General features: G+C 41.8%; 1 protein-coding gene across 2 annotated transcripts in view; it reads right to left on the minus strand.

Moving 5' to 3' along the window:
• Nucleotides 1-10802: 10802 nt before the first annotated feature.
• The window catches only part of LOC116390320 (mediator of RNA polymerase II transcription subunit 13-like), a 69113-nt gene continuing 54272 nt past the window's right edge, over nucleotides 10803-25643 (minus strand). Inside the window, exons 5-31 of one of the 2 annotated variants that reach the window (XM_031859841.1) lie at nucleotides 25400-25545; nucleotides 24832-25038; nucleotides 23942-24106; nucleotides 23684-23840; nucleotides 23470-23574; nucleotides 22668-23324; nucleotides 22146-22353; nucleotides 21981-22059; nucleotides 21736-21857; nucleotides 21387-21465; nucleotides 21013-21227; nucleotides 20420-20595; nucleotides 19221-20149; nucleotides 18764-18943; nucleotides 18395-18624; nucleotides 18082-18280; nucleotides 17673-17961; nucleotides 17322-17574; nucleotides 17044-17232; nucleotides 16702-16925; nucleotides 16429-16571; nucleotides 16075-16233; nucleotides 15615-15779; nucleotides 15108-15271; nucleotides 13784-13948; nucleotides 13417-13526; nucleotides 10803-12557 (exon numbers count right to left, since the gene is read on the minus strand). In XM_031859841.1, the coding sequence (XP_031715701.1) occupies nucleotides 12425-12557; nucleotides 13417-13526; nucleotides 13784-13948; nucleotides 15108-15271; nucleotides 15615-15779; nucleotides 16075-16233; nucleotides 16429-16571; nucleotides 16702-16925; nucleotides 17044-17232; nucleotides 17322-17574; nucleotides 17673-17961; nucleotides 18082-18280; nucleotides 18395-18624; nucleotides 18764-18943; nucleotides 19221-20149; nucleotides 20420-20595; nucleotides 21013-21227; nucleotides 21387-21465; nucleotides 21736-21857; nucleotides 21981-22059; nucleotides 22146-22353; nucleotides 22668-23324; nucleotides 23470-23574; nucleotides 23684-23840; nucleotides 23942-24106; nucleotides 24832-25038; nucleotides 25400-25545 (5848 nt within the window). In that variant the 3' untranslated portion in view covers nucleotides 10803-12424. Of the gene's footprint in view, nucleotides 12558-13416; nucleotides 13527-13783; nucleotides 13949-15107; nucleotides 15272-15614; nucleotides 15780-16074; nucleotides 16234-16428; nucleotides 16572-16701; nucleotides 16926-17043; nucleotides 17233-17321; nucleotides 17575-17672; nucleotides 17962-18081; nucleotides 18281-18394; nucleotides 18625-18763; nucleotides 18944-19220; nucleotides 20150-20419; nucleotides 20596-21012; nucleotides 21231-21386; nucleotides 21466-21735; nucleotides 21858-21980; nucleotides 22060-22145; nucleotides 22354-22667; nucleotides 23325-23469; nucleotides 23575-23683; nucleotides 23841-23941; nucleotides 24107-24831; nucleotides 25039-25399; nucleotides 25546-25643 lie in introns of both variants that reach the window. The other variant, XM_031859840.1, reaches the window with a different exon arrangement.

Consider the following 25643-nt stretch of genomic DNA (forward strand, 5'->3'; position numbering starts at 1 on the left):
TAGCCCCCACCCCCTAAAAGAAGACCAAATATATGAACCTATACATTAAGACAATGTTTAATTTGTTTTTCTTGATTAAAGCATATTAGATTCATGCATTAAACAGACTTACATCAAGTATCTGCAAATGCATGAATAAAACAGCTGTTTACTTATGAACAAGTTTATGATCCCAAAATAGTTTTCACACTTTTCTCTAAATTAATTATTTCCAATAAAAACAATTTAAACCTGGACTTTGGGTAGAATTACAATTTGATTTGTTCAAAGACCTTGTATATTTTCTGGGTTAATTATTAGGCTCCAACTTTTCGTTCCATGAATGCTTTTATCAAATTACTTCCATGTTTTTTTTATTTTTCTGGAGTTATTATTTTTGCTAAAGTTGAACTGAAGGCTGTTACACCTCTTCTGATAGCTTGGTAGTGATTGCTATTGTTACTGGGACAATGCAAACACACTGTCAACACACTGACAACGTCAAACTGTGAGGGGGGGCTTTCAGATTATGTCAACGGGCCGGTTGTTTGTGTGACTCTTACTGATCCATGCTCCTCAGCTCTCTGGAGAGAGCAGCAGTAGCAGCGGAGAGAGAGGGCGGGGGACAGCAGGCTAATGTAATGTGGAAAACACCGGTGTATTTGCAATAACGGACGTCAATTTGCTGCGAAGATTTTCTTGTCTTTCGCAGTAGATCTCTGATGTTGTGTATTTTGTCCGGGTGTTTGGATTTCCAAATGTTAGTGTGTTTGTGTCTTTGTGTGTGTGTGTCCGTGTGTGTGCGTGTATTTGTGCGTGTGTGTGTGTGGGGGGGAGAGAGCATGTCAGCCATACAGTATATCATGCTACAGCAGCGCCATGAAGGCAGCACGCACCCGGCACTGTGTTTCCATGCAGCAGAGACAGACAGCAGGCCTGAGCTCGATAGAGTAAGAACATCTAAACTAACCGTTTACCACCTAAGGGTGTTTGCAGGACAGCAGGCATGTATTCTATATTTCATTTTTATGATTTAAAAGACTTAACAAAAAGAACCTATTTCAGAATATTCAGAAGTGATTGTTGCATGCATACGACTGCAAACGCGCCGTTTTTTAATCGTTATTCACTATTAATTCAACTTGAATTATTATTATTTGAAATACAATACATTTATTTTTATATTTAGCATATTCTTAAACTGCACTCATGGTTTGTAAAAATGGTCTAAAAAGTTGTTTTGCAAATTAACGTCATATATTTTCAAATAAAAAATCCAAGACAAGAACATTTACGGTAAATCACTTACTTTTCCTAATCATAGTTATTCCACTAACCTAAAGTAAAGAAGAAAATAAAGGCGTTTTTTCTCTACTCTATTTGTTATATTATGTCAACATTTATATTTTTGAAATGATGTGGCCTTTATTTTAATTGTATTATTATTATTATTATTATTATTATTATTATTATTATTATTGTTATTATTATTATATTAAAACTATAAGTGCTGTGTGTCCTGCAGGTCCCTAGCGCCATGCAGTGGTGGGGGAAATATTTTCAATACGATTTCATCCTGTTGGATTCCTTGTTTTCCCACTTAAAGTCAATTGATAGCCCTAAAAATATGAATACATCCAATTCTATTTCAAACTATTTGTTTTTAGTTTTGTCTTTTGTTAATTTAAATTGTCATACAGTTATAAAATATAGCTATTATCCTCCGACTTTAAAGGACTCTAGATGCATCTTGTCAAAAATAAAATGAACTTTTGTTCGAGTCAACTTTGATGTCAAGAATCAAAGGCATTTTAGCACAAAATCCGTTTCAGGAGGAAAAGCCTAATAGCCTAATTGGGTCTATCAAGTAGCCTAAAATTGATAGAATAACATCCCATCGCGCAGTTCAAAGAATGCCCAAAGAAAACTGTGACACTCTTTTTTCTTTTTTTCTTTTTGGTCTAATGACCCCAGCAATTTTCTTTCACCCCGACTCGTTTGCCGGCAAGGGGAGGAAATATTACATGGGACCATGTGAGGATGGTTTTTCTTTGAAACCGTTTCTGCAGGTCGCTCCTGAGGGGAGTTTGAAAACATGTCAGCCCTAATTAGCGCTTCAGACATCACACTCGTGTCCAGCAGTTTTTTCCTGCTTGACAACAGAATATTACAATTATCTTTTTTTTTTTAAATGGAAAATGAATCCGTTAAAAAGAGATCATTTCTGAACACGATTTCTGACGTGATTTTACAAGCACGTCTATTTTAGTATTATTTTATTATTTATTTAGCTTGACCTGGTTTAAAAAAACAATGTGTAAATGTTATTAGATACGTTTTAATGCATTTAATTATTATACGTCTTAAATGTCTATTGCTACACATTTTCTGAATATAATTTGAATCTTCTAAAAACGTAATCTAAAATATTTGACGAAGTTTCACACCGTAAAAACAAAAATGTGGCCATGTATGAGAGTGAGAATGACGGCGCTAAGCTAAATTAAATATTTCACCGCCGATCATTTAGAAGAAGAGAGAGAGAGTAGAGTTGCGTCGCTCTTTATTTCTGCCGTATCTGAAGGTGTTTAACAAGTTGTCTTTATTTCTATCGTTTATGTAAATAATTTCACACCAGCTTGCCCACACTAAAATATCATTAAAATGGTTCTAAATATTTTTTTAATTAAAAACCTTTAACAAGCAGGTATGTTATTTGTAAAGCCTACATTTATAAAATGTTTTCTGATTCATATCCAGGCAGATTTAACATCACTTAATTCTCAGCAAAACACAATATTTCAATACCAGCTCTATATCGCTTAGAATAAATAAAACCACCATTCCTGCTGTATTTTGCACTTCTTGTTCATGCACACAACATGTTATTCCCAGGAAAATGGAACAGACTAGTGTCATGGCCATTTCAATCACATTACATTAGTGATGATACCAGTATCATAGCAATCATTTACCCGAGTTCCCTATTAATCACCTTCCATTAGTGTCTTTTACTGGGCTTTCAGAGGGCTTGCAGTCCATGTAAACGAGTCATCAAGCCAACCACAAAAATACTATAACTAACTGCCTTTTGTTCTTCTGTCACTCAAGAGTATTTTTCATTTGGTTTCAGAACACAGGCATCAATTAAAATATGTTTTCCCACCATCAGGATTGGACACGGTAAGGTGTCCCATGGGATCCTGAAGGGTGGTGTAGGCAGAGGGACGGAAAGGGGAGAAGGGAGACTCATGTGCAACACTTTAAAAGAGGAGGGTTCTCCATCTTGCTTCGTCAGGGGCCTGCTGACATGGGGAAACATCTGCTGCGTCGAAATAGAGACTGATGACTCAAATCATATGCTGTCAGAGGGTCTGCCAGCTTAGCTGGGTAATGTAATGGTGGAGACTATGGATAGACCGCATCCGTCTGACCCCGTGGCCCAAAAGGTATGGGCTCAAAACACACGAAATATAACCTTTCCTCGTTCATACGCTGGTAAAAACCGATCTGGCACATCAGAGTGTTTGTGTGTAAAGATAAGCTGCATTGGTTCACTGAAAGTTGATCCGCACATGTCAAAGTGTACCTCACCTTGCGTGCTCGCAGAGACGACCACAACAAAAACACATATCAGCAGGGTTATTTGTTGTCTGTCTCTAATAATCAGCCTCTCTGCCATTTGATCTGGCAGCTGAGAAGTCTGTCTCTGTCTACTGCATGTTCCTTGTTGTGTTGGTCCACTTGAGTGAAAATGGAATTTACTCTGCAACAGCAGCTCACTGATGCTTTTATGATTAGGACAACTAAATTAGAACCAGAGAGAGCAAAGCAGCACAAAGACAGACAGAAACCGCTCAAGCGGCCAAGCGAGGATCACTTCTGCCTGCTACCTTTTCTCGTATTGACGCACACAGAGCCAATAAAACCTTGCTTCAAAAAAGATGAATGTTGTCATTGTTATTGTAATGATAATCACCATACACGGTGCTCATGGCACGAGGAAGCACACTGTCCCTTGATAGCCTGTCGGTTGTTCTGATCATCAAGGCAGACAGGCACATTGGACCGAAGAATGTTTCAGTACATTTCTCAACCATAATAGTGTTGATTTACATGCAATTGCGGATCCTCCATGTGAATAACAAAAGAGCTGAAAAGCATGCAGAGAAAGGGGAATGTGTGCTTATGTTCTCGGTTTCAGTCATGCCAGTAAGCTGATTTATCTTACCATAAGAGGCAGATCTTGAGAATATGCAAGGGGAGAAAGATAATGGATCATTATTATGTGTCCCTCACTCCCCTATCTCTCTAATGACTGCAGGGCTTTGCGATTCTGGCTTTGATTTGGATCCCATTCTCCAATGTGACTTGAGTGGACTAGCTGAGCTAAGACACAATTTTCAGGAGATTGCAGAGTAAGTGCCTTTGGCAAGACCTTTTTATTTATATGGCACTTGACTTCCTCTATCTCTCTCTCCTGTTCAGTACAAAGAGAGCAAGAAGGGGAGAGGAGGAGAGTTTTTCTATACGTTATTGATTGGGTTTTAAGGGATGAAAACCGCTTTGGAATGCAGGTCGAAACAAATATTAATAGTAAAAGCAGTTTGCAATAATGTCTTCAGTGATCCTCTAAAAGTAGAAAGTGTATAGTTAGTGTGGTGTTTATAGGCAGGTGACTGAATGTGTTCGGTTTCTTCCCTCATACTGGCCTCACCTATCAGACTATCAAGTCCAAACTTGTGATTTCTGCTATTTCTTAATGACGCTCAATTGTTTGAAATGTGATGAAATAGCAGGACGTGGGAAGAAATACATTCTTATCCTCTTACAGATGGTATTTATATTTACTCCAGATTTCCCAAAAAATAAAATAGAATAAAAGTAAAATTCAACACGAAACAAAAAGACTTGACAAACAGCCTTCTGTCTGAATATTCTACAGAGATTTGACGGATTTCTTTTACTGTCACCGTCTTTACTTTTACATGACTATCACCCAAATGGCACTTCTATGTATTTGTATTAGTTTTTCCCCCTATCGCTATTTATATGTCTTACTGTCACATGTGTGTCCTAAATGCCTCCTTAGAACAAAGTGAATTCAATGATTAATAATTAATTTGACTGGTCACAAGTTAATTAAAAAATATTGAAGCTTCAGTCATAAGTGTAGCACGTGAACTATTCCAATATGCAGATGCTTGTTCATCTGTTGACTAACGACTCTCCCTTGTGGGCATGGAGGACATTGCACGAGTAAGGAAGAGTTTGAAAATCACCAAGTTCCATCTCAGCTTGTATGTAATGATTAAACTAAATAATAAGCTATGATCACAAGCAGAGCAATTGAACAATAGGCTGTTGTTTAACACAGTTGCTAGCCAACACAAACAGGAGTGTATAATTACCTGCAAGAGTGGCAGTTTTCCATCAGCGTATGTTGCATTGAAATTCACTGTGATTAGGTCACAGGTGTGCCGTCGATGGGTGTTTTACAGCCACAGACATGTCTCAGCCAATCACAGCAGCAGACTGGCTCCTCTTAATAATTAGATCAAGTAATGAATTAAATAATGTAACGATGAGCCTGGAGAGGCCGTGCTTTACATCTCAGAGGCGTTGATAGGCCTCATCATGATGCCAAGCGAGGGTGGAAAGTGTGTGATGGCTTATTGGTTTTCGGAATCAGCAGAAACACTCCAGTATCAAAGAATATATACGACAACAATGTTTTATTATGAATCAATAATTATATTTTATTCTGAATACAAGATGCATATATAGCAAGCCTGAATAGGTAGATATTTTGTTTTAGAATATGAATATTTATGTCCTTTCATTAACAGCAGTGCTACTGGGTAAGTGATGTAATGACTCATGATGAAGAGCTGTTACAAGCTTACAGTTAAGCTTCTACTACTGTCAGCTTTCTAACAGCCTTATGAGGAAAATATGACTAAGCCAAATCACATGACTAAATATGCTAAAGCCACTCGTCACACATCAGTTTGCTACTGGTTTCCCTGCCATCTAAGGACAGGCTTACTGCTCAATTAGTTTTACAATAGTAATCAAGATCAGAAAGACAATCTTGCATTGTTTCAGACTTTACAGTACTCGCCTGCATGGCATGTTAAGAGTTATTAAGAAGGTATTCAACTCAAAAAGTACTGAGTTTAAGCATTGTCTCTCCAGCAGACAGATGTACCAAACAACCATCTTGCAGTATATGCAGTGGAAAGCCACATTTCCAATAGAATTTCCAAAATAACTTCAAACTAACTATATAATATGCAGTTTCATCAAAAGATGTTTTTTTTCTGTTTAAAACTTTCCTAATTAGGACTTTCAAGTCCCATTCTGATCTTTCTACTTCCAAATTAAAATTCTAATTAGAGGTAAACTTTTATCAAATACTATAATGAGTCAGTGAAGAATCGGTGGGAGATTCAAACGTGGCCAACTAATATGTGACAAGAATACTATTAGACACTCAGTGAATCTAGTACACCAGTAGACTCCTTATCACATATCTGTGTCACTGATTACAATGAAATAATTCCGGTTCATTAACATGTTTTGCTATACGCTGAGAAACATTCCCTGATTCACAAAATTCCAGTCCTCATCCATGGTTTCCTTCTAGGCCTACGTTCCCCACTCAGCCTTCCTGCTTGCTTGAGGCATAAAGTCATCAAGGGGATTAATGTCCTTCAAACTTTTATATCCAACATAAATGAAGATTGTTTTCTCTCTTGCGTTTTGATGTGTGCAGAAGAGGGGCGCACAGGGACCGCTTTGAAGTCCGCAGAGCTTTTATCTTCCTCTGTTTACATTGGCTAAAGTGTTAAGTGGAGTTCTCGTTTGGCTTGAAGGATGTAATACCCTGCATTGAGAGATTTACAGGAAGGGGAATCGCAAACTCTGTGTGCTCCTTTCGGCGGCCCCCTTCTAACAAAAACTATTTATGCAAATGCGGAGGCTGTGGATGGAAAGCACTCCCAGACAAAATCAGATGTTTCCGACCAGGCTGCCGTGCTGAGTTGGCAGATGTTCTGTCGCTTCAGCAGGGACCCTTTAAACAAAAGCTGTCGATGGCTCTCTGCGTTGAGTGTAAGCTGCGCCAAGAGCTGTATTTCCTTGGAGCCCATCTGGAAGATGGCGGAGGATTTGTTTGGCTGGAGCTGGCCTTGCACTGGAGCACCAGGAAAGTGTGGGTACTGATTGAAGCGAGTACTGATGACCGCATAACTGCAACTGACCTCCTCTGTTTATTATTATTATTATCATTTACATAGACAGACAGTGGTACTGTTAGACCACATTTAAATTGGGGGGATTAGCCTGTTTTTGATCACCTAGACATCTACAGTAATTGTGATGTCTTTTTGGAAAGAATCTGTCAAGTTTTAGAAATTTTATTTTGTGTTTTTGAACTAAATAATTATTTTCACTGTAATATGTTGGGCTGGTGGCAAAAGTCTATAGGCGACAAAGACAAAGGCGGCCCCATAAAGAACAATACTAATAGAGTTGTTTTAGTTGTAATTGCATGGGAGTTGATCTATTACGTCACGATGGATGTTGACCTATTGGATGGAGGCTCATGTGGAGCACAGCTGCAGATTGAGATCATTCCGCCTCTCCAGAACCACCACACCTCCACTGTACAAGTGTAACATTCTCTGCAAATGCAAACTTGCAAAATTTTTACGTTATATCAAAATGTAATCACTATAAGAGTACAGAAAATTAACATAAATAATTAATCCTTTAAAAAATATGTACATTAGTGCCAAAAGAAACGAGATATAGGCTTGTGATGTGTTGCTTATTTGCCAATCATATCTGATTGGAGTAAACCAGTTAACACACAGTTCTCAGTGTGTGCATCTGTCCCATTGACATATTAAGCATGGCAAACCAGGCGAGAAAGCAATTCATGAACTTGTCACGTCAAATTAAAGCAGGAGCTCTCAGTCCTTTAACCTCCCAAACTCACGGCTCTCACATCAGATGGTGATGACCCTGACCTGTACCACCCACAGCTCTCACAGAGCGCCTGAACGCTTGCTGACCTGGCTGGCATATCAGGGGTGAGGCAGAGATATAGGACCTACCACGTTGTCCATCCCCCCCATATGACCGCCACCATGACAGACACCAGACAGTGTGTGTGTGTGTGTGTGTGTGTGTGTGCGTGCTGTATGTCCCCTTTCCCTCTCTCTTTGAAGTTCAGAAAAAAACAGCAGCGTTCACCACCATCCACAAAGCGGTGTGAAGCTACAGCCCCCAGCTGCCTCTACTTCAGAGGGAGAGGGCATGTCAAAACAGCACATGGATCTGCCCTGCCAAAGTCACGCCTGCAAGTGGAGCACTCTCATGGGTCATCTGGAGTGACAGAAGGGCCCTGATCCTTCACACACCTCTGCTCTGTTTTGGGCCGGGGGGGGACAGGATGGTTGATTCTGTGAAGATCTGCACTCACAGCAGCATTTGAATTACGCCAAACATGTTACTGTGTTTCGTGAAGTATACCTGATGATCAGCCCTTTTTGGTGAGATTAGAGGTGTTCCACTCGTCAAATATAATCATTTTGCAGTATTTCCAGCTAGTGAGTGAGCTCTGGCCTTTTTGTTGCTTTGAATTCTGCTCTTTTTGTGTATCGATTACATTCGCTCTTATAGTAGATCTACGAATATAATTGAGACTTAATTATTGTAAATTAAAGTTGTTGGCTTTAGAATCTGTTGATCTGGTATTGTCTAAATATGACTCTAATAAACATTTCCATTACATGTCACTATTCAGTTAAAAGAGGCCATTTTTTTCAACATTCTGTTTCATGACAATAAGCCGGAAATTTAGTGTTAAGTCGACCATCTTGCTCTCTTACGGGGGGGCTTTTTTGAACAACCTTGTTGTCTTGCAGGGTGCACTATTGGCAGAAAAACGACATAAAACGTCATTGACTTCTAATTGTGTTTGCGCTAATGTTACGTCAGGCCAGACCCTGGCCTCCTTCGCCCAGTCTGTAGTCCATTTGGCTGCAGCAATGCACTTGGCAAGCAAGGCAACGGGTGAATGGCCATGGTCTAATAGGCCAGCTGTGGAAAACACATTGCAGTCAATTAAGGGTCCACTGCCTCCAGTTGTGATGGCCATTAGACAGCCCCACCACAACAAGTGACTCTTCAGCTACCCAGTCCTTTTAATTCATGGTGTCCTCGAACTGCCCGGTCCCTCAAAGACTGACTTTTGTGTAGTTTTCTTGTCCACCAGGCTTTTCTAGGTTCTATTAAAATGCAGTTTTCCACTTAAGGATTTTATGTGACCCTGATGGTCAAATATAACCTCCTTCACTTCTGTTGTCCTCACATATTCTAACTCGCCCACTTCACCACACAAAAGCAGCATAGCTCTTACTTCCCCTCAAGAGGACAACCTTTAGAATGATTACATACACACAATAAACTAATTTAGTGCGTAACATTTCTTTGGCAAATGCATTTACTATATTTCATGTCTAGTCCTTCACAATGTCCTACCCTTTAACACACACACACACACACACAAACTTAACGGGCAGTAGACTCTCCTAAATTTGAGGCTGTCCTTAATTGGACTAATATCAAAATCGTGCAAAAGAGACATGTGTCAGTACGTCCTACAAGTTTATGAAATCAAACTTGAAACATGCCGCTGTGGCGTGGAGCTTGCAGCAGGCTTCAGTTGTCATTGTGATTACAGTGGGACGGTAATGTGGCGCTCCTGTTTGCATGAGTGAGCCCAACACATCTTATGTAACTAGACTACCTTGTTGAACAGGACGGACAACAGCCGGGTAATATTATTGTCACTCAGAAGTATGATTCATTGTTTTGATTAGCTTCAAAGAACCAGTCAGTAAAGGTCAGGTTATCATGTCTAACTCACAATGACAGAAGAAATGCTTGTTATGGCACAGCCTGAGATGTAATCTTTGTATGTTGTGATATGAAAAGTGTGTGAAAACTATGATTCACATCTATTCACAGCACAGAGTAATAAAAGGCTTATCTTCACACGGCTCGATAGATTATGAGTATTCCTGAGGCAAACTGCATTCACAGCATTTTGTCTTTGAGCTGTCGAGCTCCAGCATTTACAGCTGAAGTGATCGACATCATCACTTATCTAATCATGGAGAAATATCAAGAGAGAATTTTGAGGGAATTCAAAATAAATATTGAACTCATCTGATTTGTGTGTGTGTGTGTGTTTCTAATACTTTTTATTAGCCTTTTAATATACTGTATGTACTTTGCAAGTTGATTGTCAGCGAAGTATTCAGATCCTATACTTAAGTAAAAGTATACCTCGCTTTACAAATACTCTTTTACGAGGAAAGGCCCGGAAAATGTACATGACACTTATGCGAGTACATAATTGTTTTGTTCGTCAAACCAATTTTAACTGAATATTTTTATTTTTTATATTTAGTTTATATAAATGCATCATATTTTATAAGATCATTAATGTTATATTATCTGTGTCATATGTTTTGGATGACATTTTAACCTGAACAATAGATACATGTGGTGCAGTAAAAAGTACATTTGTACTGAAGTGCATTACTTGAGTATATACTGATACTGCATACTGATTATCAGTATTTGATTACCCAAATAAACAAAATGAAATAAGAACATAACTTTCTGTGGTTTAAAGTATTTTGGATCAAAACACAACACAACATCATTTTCAGGAGTTTTAATAATTTACTAAAAAAGAGTGTAAAAGTAACAGATCTCCCCCACTAAAGTGGATCTGTTTGATATTCAAAGTGATGACAGATGTAACATTGTTTTGCAAACTTGCCCTCGTCTGTACATTTGTGTACACTTACTTGGCAATTCAACCTCTTGGCTGTAATTAAATGACTTGTACTGTATACTGTATATCAAAAAAAAGCTCAGCAAAAAAAAATAATACTTTGATATGAATCACATGAAAGTAAACCAACCAGCATGAAATGTACAGCTTTAAGAAAATTCCCCAAAACACAGCTGAAAAGTGTATATACAAACATGCTAGAAATCTAACAAAGAGCAGACTGGGCGAAGCTGAAGAGACGGGCCTTTCTATTGGTTTGCTTGACATCATTTCGGAGAGCCAATGAAATAAAGCATCATTCTTAAATATTTAATAACCTTGCAATGTTCAAATACCATGGTCTTCTACTGCCTATTTCAAGTTTTTTTTTTTAGCAGAGGAGGAACACTTTATAAATATAGAGTATACTGTATCTCCTGCATCAATTAGTTTAATTTAAACTCATTAAATAAAAAGGTAAAATGTTCAGTATCTGTAGAAAGTAAAAAAAAAAAAAGATAAATGTTCATACTGTGTCCACTTTTAAAGAGATGGTTGTTTCCATCGTCCTCATCATTAAGTGCCTGCTTGGAAGAGGTAATATATATATATATATGTATATTCATATATATATATTTATATATTTATATCAAATTCTATGACATGATATAATTTGTATAAATATGGCATCTTTACAATTGCATTAAAATTACATTTTTTCTTTTTTTTTCAGATCCCAAGACAATTAACAGTCAATTGGGAAAAAGGCCTTGTTTAAGTTTCTCCTTTTCTTGTTTTAAATATTAAAAATAAGTCTCAATTCTTTGCAAATGTTTGTCTTACATTATAAACAACACTTCTGTCCTAACTGGTCAAATATTTTCCATTGTGTTCATATCCACAACACTTTGGAAGGTGAGGAAAAAGTGCCCCTTTCAGAGTAAAAGTAGAAGTTTTCATCAACCGACTGCAAGTCCCGAGAAGCTCAACAGTGCAGTTCTATACAAAAATGTAAAAGCGTCATTGATGTAACAAAGCCATGTGTTTGTGTAGTCATGCCACTTTGCTGGTTGTACAATATGGAGTTATGTGGCCCTGCACAGACGTCCCTTTTCACAGGTGAAGGTGTAAAGAGAATCGTAAACAGCTTCTCTGTAACTATCCGATGCTTCTTCAAATGCCACTGAGAGGTGTAGCCCGAGTGGGACATAATGCTATTTTGATCAGGAAAAAGTAACTGTGATATGTCAATAAAATGGGCATAGATCCATCTGTTCTCCCTCTCAGGAAGTACCATAACTGACACAGGACCAGTTGTGAAGGTACAAACTGTACTGGGTTTGCCGGGTGTCGTGGTTTAACACGTTACGTTATTGTTCAGAGCATTTCTCTCTTCTTATTAATTACATTCCAGGCATGGGAGAGTCTGACTTGCCCTGTCTTTTATTCAGCCATTAAATCCATGTCAACCCGAAGCAAGAAAAGAGCTCTGGTGCTCTCTGGTGCCCAGAAGGAGGAAGCGTAGGCACAGAGGAAATGAAGGTAACCATCAGCCCCCCCTAGAGTCGTCCTTGAAGTCTCACACAGTTAAAGCATGTTCAGGATGGCGTTGTACATTTGGATCAGTACAGCCAAGTGGACAGGCAGGCAGGACTGGCGGTCATGGGTGGCAGGGGTACACGTGAGCCAGGAGAGGGCGTTGTACTGCTCCAATACAAACCTGTGTTTGAAAAATAAACAATTTTAGCAACAATTTCTGACTTTTTAAGAGATATTTAAATTATAAATATTGCAACGGTTTACCCGTCAATTTACATTGATTTCCTTCATCATAATAGTATACATAAAAAAATAAGTTTTTCACTCCCAATATTGATATTGAACATTTATTAAAGGTTCACTATTCAACATTCTGAACATTAATATAGCAGCAAACAACTATTTGCTGTGTAAATATAATGTCTATCTGAGCAAAGAATGAAGCTGCTCACCCTCTCTGTGTGTGTGTCGTAAGCCGAGCTTCTCTGTGCTTTGTTCACTGTTAGCGCTGTTAGCATCGTTAGCTGTGAGTTGCCCAGCTTAACCGTCGCAATATTGAGAGGCAAGTAAAATACTCTCAATTTCACATTTACCACCTTTCCAAGTATTGGATATTCCATTTTGATAATATCTTCATTAATAATCAATTATTAATGAGAAATTCAAATTGAATCAAGACCAATGAAACAATAAATACAGGTTTTTATAATGTTATGTGAAACCATTATTATCATCTTTTTTCAGTTATGATAGATATGCAAATTATAAGATGTTTTTACTGATAAACAAACAACTTTAACACATGAATCTGTTCTTCGCAGATTGCAATGTCAAGAAAAAGTATTTGTTGTTACTGAGGTAATACATGTTACTTAATGAAAATGTAACACTTACTCATAAAGAACAGATTTTTTGAATACATACTTGAATAAGACCATGGGCGAACGACTTTGAAGGCTTTGTACTCACCCTCCAGTATCTGCTTTCTATACAGCAGGTGATAAAGACATCTAAAGGGCCAACATGTGTTATGTATTTACCTGAGCACATCCGAGGTGGTCTTTGAGTCTAAGGGGTGAGGGGACCTCTTTGTCTTGTCGGACACCAACTCATCTGTTTGAGCTATGGAGATGTGGTGGTGGAGGGAGGCCTGAAGTAAAGAAACAAAGGGCACCATGTCAAATGTTGAAGCATTCCTGGCTATACTGTATTGAGCAGCTGTGTGTGCATCTTTAAAGTTTAATCACACAATTAAAAGTATTTCTGGACAAATTCTTCTTTCTCTGTATGTCTTTCTCTCAAATGAAATAGTCTTTGTCTCTTTAACCCACACATACACGCACACGCACACACACACGCACACACACACCCACACACACCCACACACACATGCAGTGTTTTGAGTACCTTGAGGAAGAGTGGACACTGGCTCTCAGCATGTGGACAGGAGGCCCAGAACCAATGAGGAAGTCCATTTGCTTGTGCAGTGGAGACGTAGTAGCCCAGAGCCAGCGGCTGCTGCTTCAGCTCTTCTGGTGGACTGTCCCTGGACAGCAAGCGCTCTCCCTGGTTCTATGCACACAGGTGAAGGCCAGTTATTAATTACAAACCTTTATTGTGATCCTTTCAAATCCTGGGACATTTTATTCTTCCATCTACATCTTACAATTCTAAGGCTTTGCACCGGCATGAGTGGTTTGTATTCCTTTAACTCCTTTAACAAAAACATGTAATTTTCATGAAAAGAGTACTGACAATACCCTTTATGTTGTAATAAAAGAGACATCTGTAGTTCAGTGATTGCCATCTGCTAATGATTTGGTTTCCAATGTTCTGAGCTGTGCTTAAACGCAGAATTGCATGCAATCCTTGTAGATCAGAAGATATATAGTATACTGTAAGTATAGTTTAAGTTATACATAAAGCTCCTAAAGCACCATTTAAAGAGTAAAAATACAAATTTCAACCAACAAATATCTCATGAGCTGATATTTTTTTCCCATCGAGTGAAAGTTTTTTGCAAAATAACTCCCTACATGTTTGCATTTTTAGCCTGCAGGTCAATGCGGTAATGACATACACAGCTAACATAAGTATGCGTACCAGTTACTTTGACCTATAACATGTTATTGTACACACATTGACACACTGCTCCCACAGTTTGTCAGTACTCAATGAAATATTGCGTAGTACAGGTTGTCAACATGTCTCTTCTCCTGTGCCTCTAAGACAAATTCCTGTGCATCTATTATACTTGGCAAAACTATAATTCTGATTCTTGCTCGATAAATAGTTAAGTGTCAGTCAGCAAGGACTGCAGTAAAGAAGCTGCCATACCTCAAAGTACAAAATCTGAACCTGGGGTATGCATCATAGTTCCCATAAAATATTTATGTAATTAACAGTTGTACATATCAATCAAAATACTTATTATACTGTACATGATATACTCTATAGGTGATATATGTTTTTTCATTGTATAGGTATTTCGAGGTTGCCTAGCTAGATTTATTACATCCGATTACACCCTGTATGCTTCCTGTGCAAAGTCAAATCAGTACACAGCCTTCCTTCCCTCTTCAAAATCAATGTCTAAGTTGTAGGGTGTAAATACAGCAGCATGTTTTTTTTCCACATGCAGAGTATGTCATTATTTTCCTTTGTAAGAGGGATCATTTGCAACAGCTCAAGTCCCTTTAGGATGATTTCTCTCCACCGGCTCATGACTCACCTTGGTGTGCTGGAAATGTGATCCCATTCCCATCCCGGACGGAGAGCCTGGCGAGGGCACAGGAGAGGTGTTGGGGGACGGGTGGAGGTTGCCTGTGATCAGCATCATGTCATGGCCAATGTCGTTCTCCAGTTCATCAGGAAAGGGCAGATCGAACATGTCGTCTGAGGGGAGAAAACAAGAGATAAAAGCAATGTCAGCACAGCCCCAATGAGCTTTAACTTGGGTAATTAACATCAACACATCTCCAGTTTGTTGTCATTCCACACCAACACAGTTAATATTCCCACAAAGGGGCATGTCTTTAGGCTAAATGGAACTTCGTCATGTTTTGCACAAGCCATTTGTGACTGTGGGGGAGAGATGTTTTAGCACAAAGATGCCACCTGTTGGTACAAGATAATATCTAAATCATTTTAAACAAGGGGTTATTTGCATTTGTCTCAAGACAAAATAGGAAATGTTACAATAATAACACGGTATGACTGTTATTTTGCTAGTTATTACCATTATTGTCCTCAGTAGGGTAGGAGCTGGGTGCCAGCTGGGTGGTGGCAGAAGTTGGGAAGACTAGGATGTGTGTACAGGAAGCATCCTGAGGTGTGTTCAGCTGCGACGTCTGCAAGTTCAGAGCAGTGCTTCGTCCGAACACTGAGCCCATGGTGACCGCATCTGAAGGCAGAGAGAAACACAGCAAAGGAGAGGTGTCTATTTGTACGAGGTCTTAAAAATACAGCATGTTTTTAAATCAGCTGTAAAAAAAATACAAATCTAACGGCCTAATATCACATTAATATACTATTTTTTATTTCATGCTGTAGCTCATTTACAGTTTTCCTCATCTGCACAATATGTCACACATTTTGTACCTAATTTGTGGGTTTAGTTTTAAAGATCATTAGACAGCCCCATCCTCAAAGATCCTCCTCATTAAGTCACAGTTTCACAGAGTGGACAGGCTACTAACCAGGCATGATCACAAAGGAACCCTGTGGCTCCATGGCTACCAGGCAGGCACTGAGGATACTGGGGGAGTCCGCCGCTGAGATCCCACACATTCGACAAGCCTCCTTCAGCTGGCGCCCGATTGAATGGAGGGAATGCTCCCCAAGGAGTGAACTCCAGTCTGGTTGCAAGAGAGAGGGTGGGAGAATGTGCAAAATGAGAAAAAATAAATAAAAGCAGGGATATTTAGCGATATGAAATGTGTTTTAGTATATCACTCTCCAAATAACAAAGAGGTATTCATTACATCCTCATCAGACTCATCAGTAAGTTTTATTCATCAGAGCCCGGTTTCTTCTGTACGGACGTCACTCACCTTTCAGCTCTCCGTGCCCGAGTCTGCCTAATCGACCGATCACAATCCTCCATGGCAGTGAGGTCATCTGGATGATGCCAATGCACCATTCCCACAGCTTCTGCAGTCCCATCTTTCTGGCTGAAACCTTGGGACGTCGCGCTCTGAAGTGAAAAACAAACAAAACAATGAAATACGTCGAGAGATCGGCGCACTATCTAACAGTAACAAAAGAAGAACCATTAAAAAGGACAACTGTGCAGAGAATCAGGCCCATAAACCACTTTCCCACACCTGTTGGGTACATCAATGTTGATAATACTGGTCTCCAGGAGCTCCCCTTGCTGGTCAGTGCAGGACACAAGGATCCAGCGCTGGTCATGTGATAGGCAGTATCCGACAAAGAGCACATTGTATTTGGGAGGGAGCTCTGCCCATATCTCCCCTGATTCTGGCTGCTTGGAACGGGTCGGACCAAGGATGAAGGGGGGAGTGTACAGCTGCAGTGGGCTGGGATGCTGGAGGAGGAAATTCAGATTTCAAGAAAGGAAAGAGGATTCATATATGCATGTGCAAGTATATAACACTCATTTTCAGTGTATAATATGACACAAGTTGCTCAATTCGCATGCCTACCTCTGGACCTTTAAGCACGGAGTTAACAGTTGACACTGGACCAAAGCCAGTCAGGGACTTGATGTGCGTTAGTTGGGGCAGCAGACGTCTGCATTGGGAATAGCAGGAGAAGGACAGGGAGCGCAGATGTTGCAGGTAGAAATGGCTCTCCCCACTGGCCGGCTGGAGAAGGTACTGGCACGGCACCACCTAAGCAAGATGGAAAGAAAAGATGATGATCACAAGAGCAAGAGTGAATTCTATTTGATTCTGTTCATCATAAATCTCTGACTTCTTACCTGTAGCACCAGTGCAGGTCTCATTGTCTCAGGCAAAGTCTGTAGCATCTCTGTGTAGCAGCGAAGTAGCCCTAGTAGCCAAATGCTACTGGCTTCCACTTCGTCACCCTCTTCTTCCTCTCCCCCTTCATTTCTCGCTCCGTTTGAGCTAAGAAAAGCATCCACTATGTAAATAACAATAGCTGGTGGGTTTGCGAGGCTGTCCATTGTGTCGGCCACAGTGGGGATGCCGATCCTTGCCTGCTCAGCCGTGCTGAGAAAGCAAGAGAAGAAAGAAGTTGTGCTTTTATTAAAATAGTTGAAATGTGTGGGGCGCAAATCGAGTCATTTTCTCATTAATTTGGGTCTTACAGTTCAGGGTTTTCTGCTGGTGTGTTGGCTGGTGTAGCGGCACTGGAAGGCCCTTTAGAGTCGCTGGGTGCACCTTGGGTTGTCTCCCCTGTCTGGTTTGAGGTTGCTGCAGTCGGGGTCGAAGCATTTCCTGTACTGACAGCCGATGGAGCTTGTTCACCTTCAGGGCCCCAAGCTTGAGGCTGCCCAGAAGAGGCAGGCTGGGTTGAAGAAATGATGTTTAAAGGAGGCTGAACTGTGGGAGGCAACAGAAGACTGCTGTCCAAAGCAAGGGCTGACAGCTGGGGACCTGCAAGAAGGAAAATAATCATTCCAAAAAACTGATTTCAAAAATAGGATAGAGTGCAATAGAAGTGCCTGAATGATATTTTATTAATTATATTAGATTAGTCTGTTTGAATATTCTTACCAAGCTGCTGCTTGCAGGCATAAGCGTAGAGTTTAAGTTTGCTGAGGTTGTCGGTGTGCTGCTGTCCAGCCCAGGGTCCGGTCACCCACTGGTCCACATCCAGCTCCTCCAGCTTTTCTGGTTCTACTTCTTCTCCCACATGCACAAGGCCGTCCCTGGACACCTTGGCAAGAGGACGGTGCTTCCCTAGGCGGCACGTCTGGAAACGGAGTCAAAGCTTCTGTTAATTCCCTCATTAGAAACACTTATGACATCATATTACAATATGTGTTGAAATTCTACAATACTTCTGATTCAGATTTCAATCTCTTACCTCATAAACAGAGCTAAGCTCCTGGAAGAAGGCGCGGGCCGCAGCCAGCAGAGAAGGGCTACTGGGACACAGCACCACATACGCCACATCCCGCTGCCCCCCATACGGCTCCAGCAGCAACTTCTCCCAGAAAGGTAACGCCAAAGGGGACAATGCCAAGAAGTCCCTGTCCTTGTCATAGCCCAGTAACACTGTAGGGATGGGCAAGGGCTCTGGAGACTCCTCCGAACCTTGGACAAATAGAAAAAGTAACATTTTAAGTTAGTTACAGTCAAATTATGACTTTTCTGTGCATTCCAGACTACCACTTTAGAGGTTTATAGCATTACAGGTAACATCCAGTAAACAACAAAGAATGTGTTGACTCACCGTAGGAGCCTCTCCCGGCCATTTTATGGAACTGCTGCCAGGTGAGTGGACCCTGAACATGCTGGATGTTTTCCCAGGTCCGTCCTGTTCTCTTCTTCTGGATCGCATCCTGCAAGAAAGGCTGCAGAGATAGCAGCATACGGACCATGTCCTGGGACGACAACATGTTCATGTCCACCACTGTGGAGATTGGCAGACACACAAACAAAAAGGATAAACAGATGCACACACATGTTAAGTTAACATGATTCCATACACAACAAAAACAAATGAACACACACAAAACACATCTATACATAGATTAGATAACACAAAGGCAGCTGGACATACATTAAAATACTATTCTCACTAAAGATCTGTGAAGTAGGGCTGTATTTAAGAGAGTTGATCACACAATGTTATCCCAAGGATGCATTCAATTATTTGTATGTTGTATATTTTTCAAACCCCTTCTTACCATTTGTATGAGGCCAGGAGTGAAGAGCTGTACTTCTGACAACAGCTGCATCTACTTTTCCTCCTGTGGGGTTATCCACATACTGCAACCCCTGCTCCAAGGCATTGTAACAGTCCACACAGGCATCACTCCCATCCGCCCACTGCTTTTCAGACATCCAGCTTTGGAGCAGTGCTCCCTTGCGGCCATGGCAGGAACAGCTGAGGGGGAGATGCAGTGATGCCAGGGAGGAAATAGGCTGGGAACAGTGCTCCTGCAGAAGGACCATGACTAACGGAGAGGCGGGGGCTGCGTCCTGTGCACGCTTGGCCCTGGGGTCACCCATAGTTGGATCCCGCCGGCAAAGAGCCAGCTTTCTCTCGGCCGCCCGGCCGACCTCAGAAGTCCGGCCGTAAATATCCAGCTCATCCTCCAGGAAGAGGCCCGTGCCATGGGCCAGCCGCCTGTTCACAATGGCACTGAAGCCACACATACAGCGGTACTGATCTTCACAAGTGGAATCAGGGATATACACCCCCACATCTGCTCCTTTGACATTCATATTGCAGGCACAGATACAGCAGCTGTCAAAGTTGCGATCCTTGAAGACGTTGAGTACGGAGTCTGAGAGCAGGAGGATAGCATACAGGCTGTGGGCCTCAGGCAGGGAGGGTCCTGGCCGAGCTAGGGGATCTACAGAGCTAAGAGGCAGGCTGGTGGAGGGCGTGGAGACCGGTGAGCTGAGCTCAGTACCATCCTGCTTCACTGAACCCTGCCCAGAGCTCGCAGCGTTAATACCCCTTGGCGTACGAGGGGTTCGCGGAGTGGGCACAGAGAAGCGGGGAGTGGCAGGAGATGGGAGGATGCCGGCGATGGTGCTCACAGAGGCAGTGGTGGCACTCATCTGGCCGTACTCTTGATCTGTGAGGGCGTTGACACTTGGCATGTTTCTGGAAAACACACACATTGAAGGAAAGACAAACATGATTACTTCAGATGTCTGGGCAGCAGCTCTAAGAGGCTGCTCCTTACATCCAAACAGAGCATCCTTAGAGAACAGCACTCTTTCTAGTGACGATAAAAAGCTAACCTCACATAGTACTCCTTTAGAAACCATAAACCCCAGCACAACACTCTTTTTTATACAATAATAGCACAATTACCTTTATGGACATTGAAGATCGGTTAGTCATAAAAGCTTGTCACAGCTGACTACTCACGTGTATCCATCTCTGATGAAAGTGGTATTCTGGGAATGCATGACCGGGAAATGCTCCATTTTGGGCAAGAGGGCCCACGACGGACGATAGTAGCATTGCTCGGTAATCTTGAGTTGTGGTAGAGTCTGGCTGGGTAAGCAGGCGAGTGGAGCAAACATGGAGGAGCCTATCTGTGGCTGGACAGAGACGATATGAGTGGAAAATATAATTTAATCAATCAGCAACATAGACAAAAAAGTAAAAGAGCATAAAGGGGGAGTCTAACATTTGTTTAATGTCAACAACTCCACTACCATAATAATACTGCAATCAGTACAGATGTCTGTCTCACAACACAAGCTACAAGTATCAGTGAAACAATTCCAACAAGATGTGTGAGCATGATCAGCTGCTCAGGAGCTGACTGCCAGTCAGTCAACAAGTCCTTGTATCGACTTCCCCTTGATGAGAGTTTTAAATAGATGAAAGTAATTAATGAAAGTAATAAACTAGTCAAAGTCCTTATTATCATAGAAAAGTGTAATTTCCTCTGTTCACACTTGACGATGTTGCTGTATGGGCTGTTAATTGGGGATCGATCCACCTCTCCTCACCTTGAGATCCTCCTGCCTGGGACTGGCCATGCCCTCCTCAATCTCCATCCTATATTCAGTAAAGTGGGCGGAGGCTAAAGGCAGCAGGTGGTCAGCCGCTCCGCTGGGTGCAGGGGGCTCTTGGCTCGGAGTGTCACGATACATCGTGATGGGAGAGAAGGCTGGGTGCTGCTCTAAGGACGGTGGGGTGGGAAACATTCTCTGGAGGTCTGCTACTGCTGAAAGGAGACAGATATGGAAAAGAGATGGAGAGGGGAGGAGGAGGAGGAGGAGAGGGAGGAAAGTAGTTTACAAAGGTGTAATGGGACAAAACATAAAAAAAACTGTAGTTAGATAGATATGTATTTCACTAAATACTCGTCGAAGTGACTCACTTGATGGATAAGGTACAGCAACTCTCCCTTCTTTCCCCAGAGGACGATCTTCTGTTGATACTGGTAGCTTGGTTGAGTGCTGGTTGGGGTAAACAGTTATGTGTAAAAACGAATTATTACACATAATAATGGAGGATCAGCTTTAATTGATAACATTTTTTCAGCCTCAGAATATTTAAGCATAAAACATAATGAGATAAATATACTGATATCTAATATCAGTGCCTGTGTTTCCAATAAATCATTTAACTGAAAAACATTTGAGTCAGACAGAATATCTGACATGCTGTTCGTTAAAAGAAAAAATACATATATGTCAGACTATAGTACATAAACCATGATGCCTCACCCCCAACTCTTCCTCATCTTCATCAAATATGTTGTCGAGATCAGAGATGTTGACCACCAGATCTTTCTCTCTGGTCAGAGAAGGGTTGCCTTTGGCAGCTGCATCGTCCTGACCTGATTCATCTACAACAACACACGAACAACTTTAGGTCAATGCTTTCAAATTGCGCATCACTAAATGCACTGTGAAATATCAGTATAGTGTAGAATATGTATATGATGTTGATGGCGGCGCCCATGTCCCACCTGATTTTGGAGCCGAGTTAAAAATGGACATAGCATCATTCCCATCAGGCAATGCTCCATTGCTGGTGATTTCTTCTCCCTTGTGAATAAAAAATGAAATAAGAATATTCTCAGATGAAGTCCAGCTGCATTGTGTTTTTAAAACTCTTTAAAACTGTGTCCTACCTTGGCCTTCTTGCTGGGTCCTTGACCCTTTAACCTCTTGGAAGAGGAGAAAGTGTACTCAATGTCTCCTTCCTTAAAATCGTAAGGATCGTCCCCAGGCTCCCGCAGTGCCTCCACACCTGAATGCTGGGACAGCCCCAAAGTGTGGATGTGGTCCCTCACCCTCTCATCTGAGATCTTAAATCTCTTGTGAGTCTGTGTATATAGTCTGGAGGAGAAACAGAGACAAATGCAATCAAGCAATGTGTAGTAGTAGTTCTTTCTTTCTGTCTTACTTGGTTTCATTTTTGGTCTCGTATCTTATCTCGTAAATAACTCTTCTCATATCTAATCAATGCTTTCATTGGGTTTGTCAATCCCCCAGTTGTTATGGTTGATGTTTTGTGTCTAGTATGATTCTGGCTCAGGCAGCAATGTCCAATGTTTCCAGAAGCCTAGAATCTCTTTATCTCTAAGTTCATCTTTGCTCTTCCTCTCCCAACTTTTTGTTTTGCAAACACTGCTGTGGTTTCTCTCTCCTACCTCTTTAGCAGAGCTCCTTCAGTGGCTGTCTCTGTCTTCACTTCCTCTAATTTATCAGTGGGGATTTCACAGGGTCTGCAGTCAGTCTTATCAGTCCTCGGAGTCCTGAAGCCTCTCCACCAGCCGGCCCCGTTCTCCCTCTGCCTCAGCAGAGCTGTATACACTGCTGTCTCGCTGGTAATCAACCCCAGCCCTAAAGCCCCATCGTGACAGACAGGAATATCCACAGGCCCATCCAGGACGTCTGGGTCCTGCACTCGGGGGTGTGGGCTGAGTGTGGGCGGAAGTGGAGACATTGGCGAATGGAGAAGGGAATCAGGGGCTTTTCTGCCATTGGAGAGAGGTTTGGGATACTTGCAGCTTGGCAGAGCAGCCAGAGGCTCCATGGAAGGCTCCAGAGCCACAAGACCCCCAAGCTGAGGCCCTCCTGGTGAGTCTTGTTCCAGAGGGGTCTCCTGAGTGACGGATAGACGATGGTGGAAGGGGATCATGGCTGGCCTCTTGGACTGTTTGTCAGCCTTTTCTGTCTTGTCACTGGTCTTGTGTTTGGGCAGGGAGGGAGGGTATAATGATGGGCCGGAGGACTGAGTGGGGTTGGCACTATTCTGGGGGTTGGCAGTGGATGTGGTGGTCAGATTCAACTTCTGCTGCTTCAGCCTGCAACAAAGTCAAGGTTGAAGAAAAATGAATTAAAAAAATGAGTGAAAACCTGCTTTAAGTTAATTGTCACAGAGATCACACTGCATAGTATGGTATAAATATAATGCTGGTATTGAACAGCTTGGATGTTGCTCTGTGGTACCTGGAGCAGCTGCAGGACGCTCTCGCTCCCAGATCGTTAAAGTCCCACGTGGTTACTCCATTAGGCACTTCTTTCTTAAGCGATATGTCAGTTGGCGGATTCAATCTGCGGGGAACAAAAAGATCCATGAAGGCGCCAGATCAACTGCATTGCTGCACCTCCACAGTGATCACACCAAACATTGGAAACAAAACTCAGCGATGGTTGAACTTACACATGCTGAGGCTGGTTGAGATAGCACTCCCTCCAGGCCTGATGGACTACCTGACAGGTTAGCTTCTTCCCAGAATGCTTTGGGCTGATGCTGGCGACCCCCATGCTGTTGTCTGGCGTGGGGACACTGGAGATGGAGGTTACAAAGCCGCTGTCCGCTGAAACGATTAGGGTGGAACAGATGTTGAAATGCAGGACTAAGCATGGGATCATTTTGTATGTCATTTCCTGTATGAAGGTGCTTCTGTGTGTGTTTTACCTGAGCAGGGCTGCTGCGGTGACGTTGGCGGTGTGAGTGGCACGCTGCAGTGGTTTGGCTCCCTGCTGAGGCCCTGAGCTGCAGCAACAGGTGGAGACTGCTCCAGTGGTAGGTCCCCCTGGGCTATCAGCACTAAAGCAGCTGGGTAGGTCATCCTCACTCCTCCTAAGAAGACGAAAACGAGAAGGGGATTAGTCACTGTTATGAAACAAAAGGGTGGCAGCTACTCATTTTTACCGGCAAGGTTTATTGAGCACCATTTGTTGGAGTCAGTTAAAACAACAGCTAGTTTTTAAGCATTTTTATTAAGCTATACCCCTTAAATAATGATTATTCCTAAAATATATTGAGCAACCAATCATTCATTAATATTTTGCTGAAGAAAAGAATCTATATACTTTATGCAATCTACTTGCTCCTTATCCATTAATGTATTCACACACGGTCACTGCTCATATAAAACACATCATCCTGAATCCCTTCACACTCGCTTTGTCACTATCGTTTCAGGCAGCAAAGACTAGATCGACTTAATGTCTTATATGTAAAAGCTATTGGTATCCATATGAGGTTTGATTATAATCAGGTCAAACCAACACGGTGGGATCAGACTGATTAGACAAAGCTGTTAGAGTAACTCCCCGGGGGGTTTGCCTCGACTTCCCTATCTTTCCATTCGGTCTGTCCTGCTCTCTCCTCCCTTTCAGTCATTTCCCTTTTTCCACTCTTGAGATGTGATAAACGACTGTGAGGATCATTGCAGCCAAAGTACACTTCAATAGCACCCCGTCCACTAATACCTCAGCTCAAACTGCCCGGGAGACAGCACGGAGACGGAGGCTCTGCGCACTCTTTTAAATCCAGCAAACGTGTTTGATTTTTTTCCATACCTACGATGACCTCCACTGCCGCGTGACAGTTGCGATCATAGGCCTGGCTTGCTTCTTCTTTTGCCTTTTCTCCACTTCCCTCTTTCTGCGGAAGTACCACGGGGTAGAAGTAGCTCCACTCCTCCATCAGCTTCCGTGTCGCTGGGTCACTCATCTTGAAGGCCTGACCTGTTAGAGTGCCGCTCAGACCGTACGGACTCAGGATAACTGCAGGTGGATAAAACAGATCGTAAGAAGGGAAAACAGGGTGTAGGGCTGAACTCTACCAAACAAATTCTAAGTCGATTAGCATACATAAGATGTTGTCGACTAATCAATTAGTCGATTTAAATCGACAATTCTGTAAAACCGAGTTTCTCCACAAAAAATCACACAATAGCACCTCTTTAATTCTTGTGTTTACCAGAGATTACAACATTACACATCAGGTTTTGTAAGTTACGGCATGTTGTATTATTATAACCCATGTCTGGATGTACTTCATTGAAGTGCATGCTTACTCATCATACTTTTTGTTTTGTTCCGTGTACATAATAAGAATAAAAAAACAATAGCCTTCTGCCATTACCTTGTATTGGTGTGCTGGAGGTCTGTGCGAGGTGGATGTGGTGCTCTGTGACGTGGTATGCAGGCTGGTGCTGGGCGATCTCCACACTCGTGCACACATTGCTCTCCCCGTGGAGGAAGAAGGAGAAGGAGCACGATAGATGTTCACTGGAGACAGGAGACAGAAAATGGTTTCGACCGTGAGACCACAGACAGGCAGAAACAGTACAGGAATGTAGTGGTGTATATCTTCTCTGTGTGTATCA

Source organism: Anarrhichthys ocellatus, unplaced genomic scaffold, assembly GCF_004355925.1.
Source record: "Anarrhichthys ocellatus isolate YVR2014 unplaced genomic scaffold, GSC_Weel_1.0 scaffold23, whole genome shotgun sequence".
Taxonomy (NCBI): domain Eukaryota; kingdom Metazoa; phylum Chordata; class Actinopteri; order Perciformes; family Anarhichadidae; genus Anarrhichthys; species Anarrhichthys ocellatus.